The sequence below is a fragment of the Aphis gossypii genome, chromosome 2 (assembly GCF_020184175.1).
Source record: "Aphis gossypii isolate Hap1 chromosome 2, ASM2018417v2, whole genome shotgun sequence".
Taxonomy (NCBI): Eukaryota; Metazoa; Arthropoda; class Insecta; order Hemiptera; family Aphididae; genus Aphis; species Aphis gossypii.
In genome coordinates, this window is record NC_065531.1 from 71,455,347 (window position 1) to 71,473,646 (window position 18,300).

At 26.4% G+C, this 18,300-nt stretch overlaps 3 protein-coding genes and 1 long non-coding RNA gene across 6 annotated transcripts; all 4 read left to right on the forward strand.

Moving 5' to 3' along the window:
• Positions 1–27: 27 nt before the first annotated feature.
• On the forward strand, positions 28–985 carry LOC114124676 (uncharacterized). The gene is made up of 3 exons (XM_027988003.2): positions 28–258; positions 412–593; positions 780–985. Exons 1-3 carry the CDS (start codon positions 177–179, stop codon positions 951–953), a joined length of 438 nt encoding a protein of 145 aa, XP_027843804.1. The 5' UTR covers positions 28–176; the 3' UTR covers positions 954–985.
• A 3,228-nt stretch (positions 986–4,213) lies between these two features.
• Positions 4,214–10,967, forward strand: LOC114124668 (target of rapamycin complex 2 subunit MAPKAP1). 3 transcript variants are annotated; one of them, XM_027987989.2, is made up of 9 exons: positions 4,214–4,735; positions 7,361–7,492; positions 7,557–7,679; positions 8,042–8,184; positions 8,252–8,421; positions 8,496–8,672; positions 8,739–8,779; positions 8,866–8,982; positions 10,167–10,967. In XM_027987989.2, the coding sequence occupies exons 1-9, from the start codon at positions 4,663–4,665 to the stop codon at positions 10,568–10,570; spliced, it is 1,380 nt and encodes a 459-aa protein (XP_027843790.2). In that variant the 5' UTR covers positions 4,214–4,662; the 3' UTR covers positions 10,571–10,967. The 3 variants fall into 3 exon arrangements, with proteins under 3 accessions (XP_027843790.2, XP_027843791.2, XP_027843792.2); XM_027987990.2 differs by lacking the exon at positions 4,214–4,735 and adding an exon at positions 7,132–7,281; XM_027987991.2 differs by lacking the exon at positions 4,214–4,735 and adding an exon at positions 7,159–7,303.
• LOC126548830 (GTPase-activating protein skywalker-like) lies at positions 4,742–7,268 on the forward strand. The gene has a single exon (XM_050200426.1). The coding sequence runs from the start codon at positions 5,590–5,592 to the stop codon at positions 7,234–7,236; it is 1,647 nt and encodes a 548-aa protein (XP_050056383.1). The 5' UTR covers positions 4,742–5,589; the 3' UTR covers positions 7,237–7,268.
• A 2,550-nt stretch (positions 10,968–13,517) lies between the features above and the next one.
• LOC126549932 (uncharacterized) lies at positions 13,518–16,778 on the forward strand. Its single transcript, XR_007603904.1, has 3 exons — positions 13,518–13,713; positions 13,818–13,995; positions 16,694–16,778. It is a non-coding gene; the product is annotated as an uncharacterized LOC126549932 (long non-coding RNA).
• The last annotated feature ends 1,522 nt before the right edge of the window (positions 16,779–18,300 follow it).

Sequence of the window (18,300 nt, forward strand, 5' to 3'; positions counted from 1 at the left end):
TGTTTAAATTAAAACAACATAATATATATTTGCTAAACTAATAAACATTATATTTTATAAATAGCAATAAGCTACTATTTACTTTCAGGTATTTTTTTTTAAATAGCTAATAAATATTTATTTGAATATCAAATACTAATTTGTATCCAATAAATACTAATTACCCTAAACAAAAAATGTCGCTAAAATATAACGAAGAGTTCAAATACGCATTACGTGATATAGCAAACAACTCATTCAAACTGGAAAACCAATTTGGTAATTTAACAATTTATGTATTTTAAAATTACAGCCAAATGTGTGCTGTTATAACTATTACTTCTATTTTTTCCATAAATTGTTCTATTGTAGTCATTTAATATTTCGTTTAATAACCGTTATAATTTAAATTACCATTATTTTTAATTTTAGACAGAGTTCGTTGTACTGAATGGGTTCATAAACTGGTGATGTTGTCAGACGACTCTTTAGAAAACATTAAAATTCGCAATGATTATGCCCAATATTTACGTATAATGCTAAGGGCTGGTATTCTGCATGGAATCTTTTCCAACAGTCCACCAACAACTTTAATGCCTTTCCCTGAAGCTATGGTAAGATAAAATTTTTATAGAAAATTCTTCTTATACCTATTCAGTATTCAATAATAATTATTATTAAGATGAGGGGGGGTCATTAAATGTTGGATTTTAATTTAAAAAAATAGATTGGCTAAAACAAAAATATTAAAATTAAATAATTTTGAGAATATTGTACAATTTCAAATATTTCTTATTTAGGGAAAGCTAGTAGCATCAAAGGTAACATCTCTTCCGCCTATGGGACCAATAAATGTGTATATGAAGCACTGGTCTCCAGATGGACGAGCTTATGTAGCTATAAAACCGATACCTGGAAAAGGAGTGTTAACATATCTTTCAGTCACTCCAATAACTGATGGACAACATAATTAGTTTAAACATTAATAAATTTTATTTTTAATTGACTTTTTATTTTTTACTCTTAGACTATAATCGATATTAATAACGATATTTGTAGTCATATAAAGGTATAAAACACTAAAATAAATATTACTATTAATAAAATAACTAGGAAATTAGCAATTAAAAATTGAACTTTTAATTTGGTTTTAGACAAATTAATTCATAACTCATACTACTCATAGTAAACTATCTTTTCTAATAAACAAGAAAATTACAATTAGATACATTTAGTACCTATATAGTTAATAACATTGTTCATTATTATTTATTTATTACTAGGGCTCGGATTTTAAAGCATAGGTATGCTTCTTTTTTATATAAGAGATAGAATTCTAATTTTTATATATAAATTCGTTTCACGTCATTCTGATTACAAATAAACCAATTTATTTTGCTTTTTTTATGTAAATGCTTTTTTCAGTTATTTCAGCTATAGAATTTTTATTTGTTTATTATGCTACTACAGTAATAATAAAAAATTGAATTAATAAGAATTGTAAAAACCCAGAATGCGGATAAAATGGTTATATTGGATTATTATTGTTTGATATCAACCATTTCAAAATTTAAAATTTAAACTTGAAACCTCTTGTATGAAGTATGCACCAATCAATTTAATCGACGAGGAAAGTCGTTTTCTATGTATAAAAATATTCCATGAGACAATATAGAGTCAGTTTCACTACTGCAAATCTAGAGAAATACATGGTAATTAATTATTTTTTAAATTTAAATTAATTTTTCAATGTTTTTATTCATTTTTTGTAACTAGTTCGAACTAATTTTTAGTTTTTTTTTTGCTTTTTTAAAAAATAAATATACTTATTTTTTGCTTTTTTAAAACAATCGTGAACTTTTTTAGTTGCTTATTATGCTTTAAAATTCTAGCCCCATTTATTACTAAAGGTATTTTACTCTTATAATTTAACTCGAGCTATTATAATTTGTTTTATACTTATTAAAGTAATTTAGAAATATTTGAGCAACCTATTAAAATTATAAACATTTACTATCAGATTATAATTAATATATTGTAACAATAAATTTTAAAGCATATAAAAAGGTTCAAATCAGGTGTTCTAGAACACAAATAACGAGTTTTAACTAGAATTTTATTTACGCAAATTCACGTTAGTAAATTATTCGTTTTCGTGCGTATTCATTATTTCATTCAACTTGTTATTTATGATTAAACACGTTTTTGTTATATAATTTAATAAAATTTTAATGATTTTGAGAACACGAGTAATGTGTAAATAATAATACATGACAGATATTTTTTTTTTTTATTTAGAAAATATACAAACTGTATAGACCTCGAGGCCCAATAGCATATATGTAGGTTTTAATATTATTATGATAAAATCCAAAATAAACATGAATATTTTGAAAAAGAAGTTATTTACCAAAAAAAATTTCAACTAAATATAATTTATTATTATTAATAATACATTCTAGTCTGAGTAGAGCGATGAGTCTATACAATGATATAGGTAATTTTTTATTTTTGTACAGTGCCATAGTGGAAAAATACTACAATTTTCAACTTTGAAAATAGTTTCTGATAACAAATTACAAATTTGATTTATTGTGTACTTTTGTGAATTGTCTTAGTAATTTTCAAAATAATCAGGAAAAAAACAAAACCTGGACGTAACACGTTTGGACACTTTATTACAAAATTTACTTGAAATTATAAACACGTTTTGGGCGTATTTATGAAAACATGTTATGGTGTATAATAAAAGACACGTTTGAAAGTAAAATTATAACAATTTAAAAACTAACCACATTGTAAGAAAAATAAAACTTAAATTAAGAAAAGATATCTACTGTAGAAAAATTAAAGTTTGCACGAAAACCATGGGGAAATTATCAAATTATTAAAACACGATGACTGTGACTAAAAATAAATAAATTAACCAGATAAAAAAAACAAAAAGTATTACCTTTTAGCCATTATCTTGACTCATAAGTATAGGTAATTAATAATAGCATACTATACTAAAAGTGTAACTATCTAAGAGGCTAGAATAATCATAACAGTCATTTTATTTTTTTGCTTTTTTTTAAATAGCCATATTTAAATATTTCATTATTTTCAATGAACATAATTCGTCACAAATATTAAGCTTGAAACAAATTAGAAACAATAAAATAATTTTTTTTCATTTATTTTTTTTTTTACGTAATTGTATAATACATTTATAATAGGCACCATGCGACCGTGGTCTATAATGGTGTTGAAAGTTTTGTATGCGTTATATTCGATAATAATAGCCGTTATTAGGCTAGTAATGAGCAATATAAAATAATAAAATGTTTGTTGTGTGTTCAGGGGGTACCCTGCTGACCCTGCACCACATATGTATATTTTCCCGAAACAGTATAATGACCTCGGTCTAGCCCTTTTGGCCTTCTGGGGTCATTGGTAAAACCACAAACAAAAAAGTACTATATTATTTATTTAGCTCGTATGTCCAATATTCCAATAACTCCAGGTACATATCTACTGATATTATTGTGTATCTACCTTTTAACCTATAATATAATTATTCCGAATAGATAATAATGGATAAAGTGAGCTGACCTACACGCCACAGCACTGAATTTGTAGCATATGAGTAATAATAATAATAACTAATGACATTTAATGATATAAGATTGATAATAATATAGATAGGTAATTGTTTTGAAAACGGATCCCTATGTCACAACTCTTGTTTATCTACGCTAAAATCATAATGAAATTAACTTTGATTTTGTTTTTTGTTTTTTTTTTTATTATTATTATTATTATTATAGGTGTTAATGATTTTTCTCTGAACATTCAGTATTGTTTATTCAACGAGAACATAAAATTAAAAATATGAATGCCTGCGAGTTCTACATAAATACCCTAAACACATTTTATCGGCATGCACAATATAGGTAACTGCGTGTGGAGTGTCAGTAAATTTACAAGCGTGTTCCCCAATAAATCTTTATGCGTACTATGCATTCCACAAGTGTCCAGTATTCAGCTGTACAAGGTCGTTTCGTGTTGATAAGGTTAGTTCGTGTGCCTATACGAATTATATTTAATACCTGTGCTTTTAGGTAGATAATATTGCGTAACACGTTATTTAGGTAGGTCTGCCTATCGCGGAGTGGAACGTGGATGTAAGACAATATCTGTGGACCTATAGGCCGTATCTATATAAATACAAACGTATTATGTGTATCACGACGATTCGCGTGCGATGCATACATGCACGTACGTAAGAATTCTTGTAAATAATCCGTAAACGGAATTTTCTCTCAAGGTAGGTGAGTAGGGACTCGTCACAGTCACTGGACAGGTATTTGAGACACGAGTTAGGTAGGTAGTGCATAATAATAATTTATTATAAACGGTAAATCTCGCAACGTCTGTACGTGTGCGAACAAACCGACAAAACGTCGGCACTGAATCTTTTGCTTCTTATCAATTTATCGTGCGGCCTTATCACATACGATACACTTTTGAAAAAAGTCGCAGTAGTGTATGTTTTGATTTTTGGATCAGAGTATACGGTTGGCAAAGTCGAAATAAATCGCACACGGTTATCGCCGCGGCCGGCCGTGGAAAGAGTCCGATGTAGGACGTCGACGAATTTTCACCGTTCTCGTTCACGATTCGACGGCCTAAAATAATATTATGGCACTCTACGACAGCAAACATTGGCTTCTCTCTCACATCAGAAACTCGTTCATATCGTCAGATGACACAGGTAATCGTTACAATACAAATAATTACTAACATCGAAGCGTACCATATTGTACAACCGTCGGCGATCGAATCAATCGCGAGCTTACTGTAATATTGTAATATTAAATTTATTTTATTATCATGGGCAGGCTAGATATTGTAGGTAGGTAGAATTAATGTGCCAACGACCGCAACGAAAACAAAACAAACAGACAGATGTTGAGACGTCGTATTAATCGCGTTTATGTTTACGGAGCAAGACCATTCGAGCAGGTAACACTGTGTACTATCAAGGTGTCCAAGGGTGGGGCATGGTTATCTGGAGAAAATTTTTTTCAACGAAAGTTTTTTCTTGCGTTTAAAATAAAAAAAAAGACTAGGTAATTGCCTAGAAATTCCTCGCCGTGTTCCGTATTCCATTTTTACGCCATATTTTTTTTACGTTTTTCTGGCAACAATTCTACTAGACAATAGTTATTTTTTATCCATTACTGTTGGTCGTCAAAGTTATTCCGTACGATTCGATCATCGTCGTGTTCTATACAAACAGAAAACGTACATATTATACTTAAAATCTGGACCGCCCAGGTACAGAATCCAATCAGTGCGAGTAAACAACAATCCGTGATCTATGAATAGTCCGATGTAACGTTTTAATGTCATATTTTTTTTTTTTATCTTATCTTGTGAATTGTTTTCCAACGTTCATTATTACAAGTGCTGTAAAGCAATTTTTTTTAATTTAATTATCTTTTTTTAATATTTTCTTATAAATAATATTTGTTTTAAATTTAAGTCAGTTTACCTACCTACTGTTAAATTTTTGTGTATCTAATTTATAATTTTTGACTTAAAAACTGTATCCAAGAAGAAATCATGGTCATTATCAATGATCTCGATTACCAGCCATTCCAATCGCTAGTCAATGTCGACAGTATTCCATTTGTTATTCCGGAATGCACAATTACAAAGAAGCAGCCAAACAAAACATTTAGTGAAATCCAACACCTCATTAGTAATGGACGACATAAGGAAGTTAAAAAACTATTACGTAGCCACCATTGGCCCGCCGATAACATGATTCGATCCCAACTGTGGTCTGCACTGTGTAAACAGCACAACAACAATAATATGACTGAAGGTTTCTACTGGGATCTAGTCGTACAATTATTTGGTACTAAAGAATTACCAGATAAAACTAGTATATTACCACCTTTTGTTGATTCAAAACATAGACATATTTATCATTTAACTGCTGTCGGTAAAGAAGTAGCTGACCGAGTTGTATGTGTACTCGGGTTTGCGTGTCCTGATATTACTTATAGTCCAGCAATATACTCATTAGTCTCATTATTTTTACATTTTATGCCTGAAGAAGAATGTTATAATAGTTTAACTAGTCTTGTGTCTTCAAAACGATTAGTTTTTATGACTCAAACAAAATCATTATATGAAGTAACGTGGAGAACTGTAATGCGAGTTACTAGAAAACATGCAAGTAGTGCTTCAATTAATTTAACAAAATTTTGTTCGGCCACCAAAATGGAACATGTATATAGTGATTGGATGTGGTGGATTTTTCAAGGCCTTCCATTTCATCATATTGTAAGAGTTATGGACTGTTACTTACATGAAGGTATTAAAGTATTATATAGAGTTGCCATGGCTATACTAAAGCTTTTTCATAAAAATACTAATAAAAGAAATTCTCCTTGGGCTTTAGAAGCCCTTAATAACGGATTAGAAGCTACTTTAATGAAATTTTGTAGACAAATGCCTGTTAGTCCTAATAAATTGTTAAAAACAGCATTTAATATTCGAGCATTAAGTGCTGCATATTTACATAGAATTTTCGTTAAAACTGAAATGTCAATGAAGTCAAAAGCCATTGTTTCAAATTCACATCAATTGATAAGGTCTCGATCGAGTGAAAACTTGCCTACTAGTCAATCTCAAGTAAATATTCAGCTCCTATCTCATACACTTAGCACACGAGAACTTTTTACGCTATGGTCATGGTTACCAATGAGAATTACAATGTATCAACCTATTTTATTATACACTACAGAAGAACATGGATGCAGCTTGACTACATTTTATTATAGAGTCGAACAGCATGAACCAACATTGTTAATTATTAAAACTTGTACTGATGATGTATTTGGAGCTTATTGTTCTACTAAATGGCTTGAGAGAAATAGAAAAGATGATAGAGGAAACAGAACAGCATATTTTGGAACTGGAGAAACATTTCTATTTAGTTTGTTTCCTGAAAGATCAAAGTATCCATGGGTCGGTATGGAAAATGATAATGTTTGTCATTCGAATGAACTTTTTATGGCTGCTGATTCTAAAATGATAACTATCGGTGGTGGTGATGGTCAAGCTATTTGGATGGATGAAAATATAAGATTTGGAAAATCAGATAGCTGCTCAACATTTAATAATCCACCACTTTGTCCTGGAAGAGATTTCGAAATCAAAGTGTTGGAAGTTTATGGTTTTGGAGGTGCAATTCTGTGAAGAGGTGGTGATCGTGATTGTATTATAAACATTTTTCTATTCAAGGTTTCTTTATGTTTATATTTTAGTAATTATACTCTATGTATATATTTGGATGTTTTTTTTTATACAATATTATTTATAGGGATTAGCGAGGTGGTTATGGGTGGAGAAAATGTACTTCAAACAATATCCACATCAAAATATGACATATACCCAGGAATTGAAGATAATGAAGAAGAAGAAGAATTGGCAGAATCACTTGATATTCATACTGGTGAAATAAAAAAAAAATTTTATTATTTTCTGTTGCTAATTATTAATTAGTTAAATTTTTAAAGAATTTGGAGTTCGACGACAGCGATCTCATACATCAGTTCAATTAGAACGTCTGCAAAGAAATATGATAAAATCTGCTAATGTACGCCATGTAAAATGGGAAATAACACCTGTTTCCCTTACAGGTATTTTAATTAAAAATAACATATAATGTTATTATTATTATTATTTTTATTATACATATCATACATACACATATATATATTTATATTTATAAATTTATTTATAATATATCTATACACATTTATATATCAATGAAGAATATAGTGTTTTTATTTATATTTTTAATTAAGTTGTAAATAATAATAAAAAATAAATATAAATACAAATAAATCAATTAAACTTTGATAAATATTTTTATATTTATCTCAATATTGTATTGATTTAAAATCAATTATCAAATATTTTAATATATTTATTCTTAAACTTATCTAATTTATTTGATCATAGTTTCATATATTATTATTAATAATTTTTAAACATATAGATGAAGAAAAGGCTGAATTATTTCCTAAAAAAGACATCAGTCACCAAAAAAAGAATTATGTTTCTGAATTATCTAAATTATTGAAAGCTTGCCCATATCTACCACTCAATCCATTTCGTGAATATTCTAAATATGATGGAAATGTAAATACACATTTTTTATATATATATAAAACCATGTATTATGTTTAATATTGAAAAATGTATTTAGGCCCAGCTAGGTGAAGCCACTCGAAAATATGGCATATTTATAACTATGCTTAATTTAGAACGTCGTAACTATCCTATGCAAGTATCAATTATAGCCACTGCAAAAGTACATGATCTAATTGGATTAGTTTGCTGGAAATGTACTATTGAATATCCAGATTGCACTTTAAAGTAAATGATATATATTTTTAAGAAGCATACATAATTTCAAAAAAATAATTAAATCTTATTTGTTCTATAACTAGAGATAGTGTTGATTGTTATGCTCTATACATAGCAGAAGATGATGGTGAAGTTGATTTTGATTTTCCATGCTTAGACTCTCGAGAGACTGTTGCTAAATTTGGATTTGGGTTTTTAGCTATTGTTGAACGTGACAGTAAATTAGCACCAGCTACTTCAAATCATTCCCCTACATCACAGTAAGATGATTTTCTAAAAACATTAATTTGCATGATTTATTAATACTGAAAAACATTATTTTTTAGGGAAGGAAATTCTGTCTTATGTGAAAATGTAAATACTAAAGGTAAGGTTATTTATTTCAATTTTTTTTATTTAAAAATCAACTAGTTTCATTTTTCTTATTAGTGTATTGTTTGTTATCTTATCTAGCTCAACAACAACTAGAAGGAGAATTAAATAAACTTCTTGCTATTGAAGCACCTTTATACCAATTATATCATGTGAATATTTTGAATAAAGTTAGAGCAAAAATAGAAATACATTTAGGTAAGTGATAAATAATCTACTTTGTTTTAATATTTTTTAATTTATTACAATACCAAACTTTTTTAGACTGCAAAACTAAAATTGTATTAACATACTTATTTAAAAAAAAAAAGTATAAAAATTCAAATGTTTCTAAATAGCTCTTAAAGAGTCAAAATATTAAAAAAAATATATACCATAAATAGAAAATGAAAACATTTTTAAAAATATACTTGCAGTTATTTCTTTGAGAATTACAAAATTATTTTGATAAAAACTTAAGTTGCATAAACAACAGGTGTTTTTTTTACTGTTATTTAAAAAAAAAACTTTTTTTAATTATTAAGAAGAGTAATCTATTAGATCATAATTTCTACTATAAATTACCATTAACATTGATAATTAAACTTAATTTCTACTCCAAATAATGACAGTCACAAAAAAATAAAAATAGAAAATAAGGAATATTTATAATAAAAAAACACATATAATTTTAAAACCCTAGACATCCCACATTTCACTCTGGAGTAATAAAACTTCTTTTACAAGTATTGGGGCCCGTGAAATTATAAGTGAATTAGGGAAAAAGTGAGAAAAAAAATCAACGTCTTAATCTGTTCGGCCACTCAGTCTCCCAGTTATTTAACCTAACCTGACTTATATTACATACCACTTTTGTTTATTTGTATACTCATAATATAAATGGTGTGTCGTGTTATATACTATACTGTATAGACTGTAAATAGGTACATGGTATATAAAAAGTATATACATATACTATATAGCAGGTGTAGCCAAACCGCGGCTCGCATCATGGACTTTTGCGGTTTGCATCTTATTATAATTTTTTAATATGAATTTATGTATTATATTATAATATGACCTTTTTTTTTTTACATTTTAGTTCTTCCATATTTAATAATATATTTGGTGGCTTGCGAGTCTCTTCTCGCTGACCACCCCTGCTATATAGTATATTTTTCTGTCGCATTTTTACACATGCATCCATACACCATATCTGCTGTTTAATTTTTTCGCGTCGTTTCATTTTTTGTGCCAATTTTTTTTCCACCCTTACCTCAAAAAGAAGTTTTACTTCAAAAATGATTAAAATATTAACTCATTTAATAAATAGATACACATATAAAAGATTTATAAAATATAATAATATATTGTAATAAATATTATATTTTGACTTTAATTAGGTATATCTGGACAAAAAATAGAATTAGATCCAGTTGTAAAGCAAAGATCTAGCTCTAAATTTCCATGGACAAAACAAAAGCCAGCTACATATGACATGGATTGTGTGGTAGCATGTGATCTTACAGAAACAAAATCCAACAATCGTGCCGTCTTAAGACTTGTGTATGATAGTACAGCATTAAGCTCTAGTATTGGAGATAGTGCCCCTAGTCAACAAGGGACTGCTGTATGGAGTAACTTCAAACACCATGATTTTGAAGCTGAACAAAAAATAGCTGAAGAAATCGTACAAAAAATCAATAACATTTTAGAACTCAGATGTAGTGTAAGAAGACAGGAATATATCTCATTACGTGAACGTAAGTCACATCGCAGAAGAAGCTTTCATCTTGGTCCAAGATAAAGTCAGTAACGTATTTTTTTAAAGATACTTTTATTGGGTATCATGTGTTATGTTTTAAGAATTGTTGTTTTGGCACTGAAAAGTTATTAATGAATACGAGATAATTTTTTTAAAAAAAATGTATTATTGTAATTAATTTTTTTATTTTATAAAATCATATATTTTTATATGAAAGTAGTAAATACTCTCTTGCAATTCCTGTGACATTTATTATAATTGTAATTACATTTTAAGAGTTATTTATAAATTGACAGATAATTAATAATTCCAAAATTATTGTACATATTAGAACTATCATTGTCAATATTCATATGATTGAAATTATAAACCATGTTTATTGTAAAAACATAAACATCAATAATATAAATAAAATCTAGATAAATGTTTACAAATTAAATGTTTAATTTATATAATTAATTAGTAATTACAGTAATCAACACCTTCCTCAACAAACAAAATTATAAAGTCCAAACTTTAAGATAAGTATTCCAGTATATTTTGACTTATCCTTAACAGACCTTTTCTATTATAGACATGGACGGTATTAATATTTTCCTCAATACATTAATAATGGACTACAAACTCTTTAAAGCTAAGTATAACTGTATATAATATATATATAGTGTATCCAAATTAAGATGACCAATTACATGAACAAAACTAGTTTATTATGCCAAGTTGGTCATTATCTTAGCTCGGTTGCACTATATTGTGCCATAGAGTTGCTAGTGAGAACAATGAAGCGTGAGCAAGTATTTGTCCAAACACATATTGTTATTAAGTACATAGGTAATTTTACATCAACTACAATGATAATGTTAATTACTTAGATTTATAATTATGAATATATTATGTGTATAACTCATGTAATATGTATTAAAATCTGTGTTTTCTTTTGTAAAAAAAGAAATAATATAATAATAAAATAAAGTTCATCATATTAAATAAAATGTATTTACTATAGGCACTATACTATACTATAATATACTGTCTGAAGTGAATAATATTAACACAGATTGAATAAAGTTAATTTTTTTGTGAGTTAAATCATTTTTGTTAGTTTTACTTTAAATACTTAGCATTATTTATATATTTTTTAATTAATTTTTTTTTGTAAATTACGAATTTATGAAAAATAAATTCTTTCTAAAGCAGTACCTTGAAGCAATTTAACATGTTTTGTTTGTCATTCTTTGACTACTATGACTTCTAGAGAAAACTTATGATTACAAATTAATAATTATAATTAAAATTTTCAATTAATATTTTGAATTGTTATACCTTATTAAAATTTAAAAATGTTTGAACTAATTAAAATATTAATTAAACACATAGGAACTGTTACATTACATATTTTATGTTTGAAAAAAAAAAATTGAATAGCAAGTATTCAATACACTGATAACTATATATAACTAATTATTTTAAATATTTTGAACAGAGTGAACATAATGTTTTAAAACTTTCTAAAAATTCTAAAGCGTTAAAATAATTTATTTTGACTGATTTTGCAGATGTTTTAAATAATAAGAACAAAATATGATATAAGCTCCATAATTAATTTAGGCACTTGTACATTTTATTAAAGTAACTCGAGTAAGTAAAAATATATCAATTATTGTATTGTAGTACTTAACTAGATATTATTATTATAATATTATTGTCAGTGAAATTATTAATTTTATAATATCCATCTATTCCATCTTAAGATTAAAACCTATATTAAATGGTACAAAGGAAAAAAAATGACATTTTCATGTTAACATTTTTGTCGATTCTATAAATTTAAATTTAACAGATGTTTAAGTAAATAGGTAAGTATTACCTATTGTATTTCTGCAATCAAATTATATCTCTGTTCCTTCAGTCAAATTGTGAAATCGAACAATGCAAATAATAATATGTAGGTAGTGTCGTATAAGTAGGTACATTTAAATCAATTAGGATATTCAGATTTCATTATTACTCAAGCAATTGCACCTGCTTTAGTTCTGGTTTTCGCACGACATGTAGGCAACACCTTCGGCAATACTGCTAGTTTAATAACTATATATAAACGCCCTTCCGTCGGAATTCAGATCGTTCGTGCCGATTAGTCGAATAATCAGAAAAACCGCATTACTTATCAGATTTTCATCGACTGGTACCTATACAATCAAAACTTAGAAATTGTAAACATTGAACATTATACAAATATTAATATTGCTTCCTTATACGCACGTCACTGTTGTCGATGTAGGTCATTTTAATCGCGTTCGAATTTAAAACGATAACGGCATTCGCCTATGAGTGGACTACTCGATGTATAGGTGTTAGGTACCTATACACTTTTAATTCACGTGAAAATTATGCTCAAATTATTTTTTTGAATAGTTAACGTAGAAATAGTGAATAAGTAGGTGCGTGTACCTGTGAACTACAATACAGGCTAATTGAAATGCAAACGCACATTATTATAATGTATTATTGTTGTACAATAATAAATAATAAATGAATTTAAATAATTTTCATTTTGATGATTCAGTGTAATGCGTATCAATACGCAATCGCCTTTATTATTTGAATATTTGGTTCGAAACGATTCTTGTTTTCATAACTCGTCCGAAACGATCGTCTTGTATGCGTATAATAACTCAGAATGCACGATTTAGTACGATTAGAAAGATCAGAGTTTATAATAAGTAAAATAAATAACAAACACTACATTAATATGTTGATAGGTCACACCGCGCACGCAAATAACGTATGCAAGATAAAAATAACTTAACAACCTATTGATTATAGATTACTAAGCAATTTAGGTAATAGGTCCTGACATATTATTATTCGTGTAATATTTGATAATAATTGTAAACTCGAATAATTGCCATTATTCTGTAGTTTGTATAATTAAAGATATAACCGACGACAATATTATTATATTATTATTATTATTATTATAATAATGTGATCAGCAAATCGACGTAATTTTTCTTTGCACATAATATATAATAATTATGATATGAATGTAAAAACGAAAAAAACGTTTAACATTTCAACAGGTGGGTTTTTTGTAAGAAGGTCTTCGAAAAATCATATTGTGTGTTGGTTATATATGTTTGAGTCGTCAATGATAATAGGCCGTGACAAAAATCATTTACACGGTAACCATTAACATAATGTATTGTAACTCATTACCATAATTGATTGTTTAAGAAATAAAACTTTACTTCTATAAAGGTATATTCTATTTTATAATTATTTGCAGTGGTTTCGACTGTTTTGATGGGATCCAATCATTCATCATAGCAGAGACGTATCGATTGTATCATCGTGAATATTTTGAAATTATATTGGAAACTTTTAAAAGATTTAGAAAAATCGGAAAATATCAGATCGCCATACAGTTTTCGTATAACACCGATGACCTAACCTTTAATATGAAGGTAGTACCTATCCGCATAATAATGCTATATCTTAATGTCGAACAGTTCTTACAAAAATGATTCGTTAAGCACTTTTTTTATTTTATCACAATCATTATACAATCTACGACTATGATAATTGATAATCCCACACTCCCACTACTAATTATTATAGGTACTGTTTACTACTTTGTGCAAAATAATATATGCCTTAGAAGGTGTTTATCTAGTAGATCAAAAGAAAAAACTCTCAGTATTTTTCAACATTAATTATTTCTCAGAATTCCCAAAGTAATGGTCGGAGGAGGGGGGGGGGACAAAAAATATTAAGGAAAATGAAAATTATTATTATGCAAAATCAATTTTCGACGTAATTTATTTTATTTTATTTTAATTTTTGTATAAATCAAAAACCTAACCATAGACATATTATGATGTTTTCACTAAATATTTTTTATTAGCATTATATGTATATTAAAGCTATTTATATGCTTATATTAGGAATTTTCGATCTTTTTCTTTCTATTTATGTCGATAAACATATTTTTGCTTTGTAAAAAAGTCTGAACATTTTATAAGAAGATACTCAAAAGTTTTTGTTATTAATATTTAATAATATTAAACATGCACGGACACTCTTTTTTGTAAGCAATTGGAGTAAAATTTTGACAATACCTAATTGTTAAAATTGCAAAAATTTAAAAAAAAATATTTAGTTAAAAAGTATCAAATATTCAATTTTTATATGCAAGGCTAAGGTTTTCATAAGTATTTCATACTGGAATCAAAAAACTAGAAATCATATAATAAAAATACAATTTTTTATACACGTTTAAAATTAAAATTTAGACAAAATTAAGTATTTAAATGAATAATAAATTAGAATTTTAGTTGTATTTTTGCACTTATGTAATTCAAAAATATTTTTGCTAGGGGACTTGAAACTTTATACATGGGTTAGTAAATATATTATTATATTTTACATGCATAATGATATTTTTAATTCTATCTTGTCGAATGTAAGATAGTCAGTCTATCATGCAAAATATATAACAATATATATTTTATATTACCGATTACTTAATATAAGCTATTAGATTCAATTGTTAAACTACAATAAAATAAATTACATCTTTGCACTTTCCGCCTTCACTTTAAAACTTCACCTACATAAGAATACTAAATATTGTAACTTATTGATTATTAATTATTAACTCAAAATTATAGTTACATAATAATTTTCATTTCCTTTGTATAATAGTTTATACAATAATAATTTGAAGGTGTTAAATTTATATTAAAGATTTAAATTATAAAGCTTCATTTTAAATTCAAGTAAACCAGAGAATGTTTAAAAAAAATATCATAAATATGATTAGTATGATTTAGTCGCACACTAATATGATATGAATTTTCATAAAACATCTTTGTGTATATTGTAGTACATTTTGTACGTGATAATAGTTTTCTAGTTTTTAATTTTAATTTTTTTTTTTTTTTTTGCTAGAGTTGATAAATTTGATGCTCATTAAAGTATTTCCAACGAAAACAGTTTTAATTAGTTTGTTGTAAATTAGATAATAATTCTAGAAACAACATTTTAGCCGACTTTGGTTTAACAATTATGTCTAATGCCTATATACGTCATGTACGGTCAATCATTATGAGTCAATAAATTTAATTTCGAAAATCTTTAAACTAAATACAAGTTAATTAATATTATGTTATTATGAATATTCTTGAAATGTTTAAATATTAATTAAAATTCATTTTTTTCTAGTAGTCTTAAAATATTTTTTTCTATAACAAATTACCATTAAAAATGTAAAATTAATGTTATTTTAGGTACCTAGTTCAGTTTTTTCTTAAAATAACACAGCTTGAAATTTAGCATTTGCAAAATACAACTAAACATAGATTGTTTAGAGGTTTTTTAAAATTAATTTTGAAGGAGGGCGAATGAGTGTAATTTTTTACGGGCTTACATAAAAAAAAATGATTTCCCAGATTTCCAGCTCTCACTGAGCGACTGGGAAAAGCTCATAGAAAACATTTAATTTTTTTATATTTTACACTACAATTTTATTATTTTGCACCTAATTGAGATTTAAGGTGAGTGGAATGATAAATCATTTTTTTTATTTAATTAAGGTTTAACGTTAAGCTGGAACCAAATTCATTTTAAACCGAACTACTAAGTATACTGATATCTACATACTATAACAATGATTATTAACATGTAATTTTACGTTATAGATATCAGTTTTAATATTTTTTTTTTTTTATCATATACTCATAATATACAATAGTATGGCACTTAAATCATTTTTATTTTTTAGGTGTAAAAAAAAATCATATTAATTGCATATTATCAATAATAATTAATTTGGTATAATAGTATGGTAGTAATTTAATTTTTTGAAAGCAGCGCGTATTTTGTTATTTTAATATAATATTCTAGAATCATCTAATATTGTACCTACAAATTTAAATATTTTAATATTACAGAAAATGAAAAGAAACTCGTGATATTATATATGTATCTCTATAGATACATTTTCCAATTGATATTCTATGCGCCTTATTATTAATTAATAATAATATATTTATTATTTACATAATATGTAGATATTTGGCTACTGGACATTGGCTAGATATTTAACAATATTCATTATAAATCCAGTATGCATAGTTTTAATGACTTTGATTACTTTTATAGGTACCTACTTCAACACATCGTTCTAATCAACTTATTAGTTATAAAGTATAGACATTGTACATCGCCTATTATACAACCATACAGGTAAGAATTTATGATATTGATATAAATATACTTATAAGGAAGAAAAATCAAAATCATTCAAGGGTCGGGCATACCAATACGATGTAATAGTAATAATAGTACTCGTACCATATCCAATCATAATATTTTAATTTTTAATGAATTTATGATAAAATTATTATTAAAAATTAGTAGAGGTTGTATTATATAATATATTAAAAAATTAATGACAATTCAAGGCATCAAAAGTTGACAATTCGACTATCATTATTTACATATAAACGAACCGATATGTGATTAGACGTAAATAGTGAATATTTAAATCATCATTTTGGTGACAATCGTTACCAATTATAAAAACAAAATATATGTAATTATAATTAAATATTCTCAGTAAAAAATTCTTAGTACCTATACTCGTGACTCTTAAGTGTATTTATAATTTATATAATCTAACTAAGGTCACTATATAAATTAAAAAACCATATCAAATTAAAATGTCACATATATGTTTTAAAATACCACCTTAAGCAATTATTGATTGGACAGTAATTAATCTCGAATCAAAATAAGTAAACGATAAAAGAATTAAAACTTCCCAAAAACTAAATACAACTTAATATTGGTTCAATTAGAAATGAAATATGGAAAATGTTAATGTTAAATTAAGTATAAGAGTCATTTTTCTTTTAGTAAAATTTTAATGTTTGAATAGGGTACTGATTTTATATATTTTAACTATCTATAATACGTGAAGTTCGTGCAAATTCTTTTTATTTTAAGGATAATTTAACATTATCTTTATAGGATTACTACACTAAGAATACCACTGCAATGAAGTCTCAAAGAGACGATCTCATTATATTTAAAAACATACATTTTCTTTTCGAGATAATAGTTATGCGACTATAAAATTATTTGTGTTTAAATATTTACTTATATCTCTATTCTATGTAGGTATAGAAGTATAGAGGTTTTCATTAATGGGTACTTAGCTATTTTTGTACTTTAAAATTTTCCTGCAACTTTCTCGATTCAAATTATGTATTACATGAGAGGAGGTATAACGTGAAAATATAATTTTAATATTACATTTATGTATTGGTGATATAAAGTAAATTAAATCGAATTATTATTAGTTAGAAAATTTTTTTCAAAAAAGTTGAGAAGATTCTTTAATAACCTATATAATATAATGTTGATTATTTATTACATTATGTATAAGTAGGTTAACTATAATAAGAAAAAAAATAATTTACGAGATAGTTTAAAGGAAAAAAAAGAGGTATTAGGTAGGTAGATACCGTTTTCATGAGAATAGTGTTGATAGTAGGTAGTTGATACCGTTAAGCATTAATATTCAATAGTTTATGACGTATCTAGTGATTAAACTGCTTAACAGCTTAACTATAAAAAATCAGTTTGGAAGTATGGAAAATAACTGAAAAATGATGCCCGATAAATAATAATAATAAAATAGAAAAAATGGATTAACAAATTTACAAATATAGGACGAAATTAGACGTTACATTTTATAAACCTAG

Excerpts from the sequence above, each read along its gene's own strand:
- LOC114124676 (XM_027988003.2), top strand. The coding sequence starts at position 177 with ATGTCGCTAAAATATAACGAAGAGTTCAAATACGCATTACGTGATATA. Across the intron at positions 259-411 it reads CAAACTGGAAAACCAATTTG|ACAGAGTTCGTTGTACTGAA; the intron begins GTAATTTAACAA and ends TTTTAATTTTAG. Across the intron at positions 594-779 it reads TGCCTTTCCCTGAAGCTATG|GGAAAGCTAGTAGCATCAAA; the intron begins GTAAGATAAAAT and ends TTTCTTATTTAG.
- LOC114124668 (XM_027987989.2), top strand. The coding sequence starts at position 4,663 with ATGGCACTCTACGACAGCAAACATTGGCTTCTCTCTCACATCAGAAAC. Across the intron at positions 4,736-7,360 it reads CATATCGTCAGATGACACAG|GGATTAGCGAGGTGGTTATG; the intron begins GTAATCGTTACA and ends TATTATTTATAG. Across the intron at positions 8,983-10,166 it reads AAAAATAGAAATACATTTAG|GTATATCTGGACAAAAAATA; the intron begins GTAAGTGATAAA and ends GACTTTAATTAG.
- LOC126548830 (XM_050200426.1), top strand. The coding sequence starts at position 5,590 with ATGGTCATTATCAATGATCTCGATTACCAGCCATTCCAATCGCTAGTC.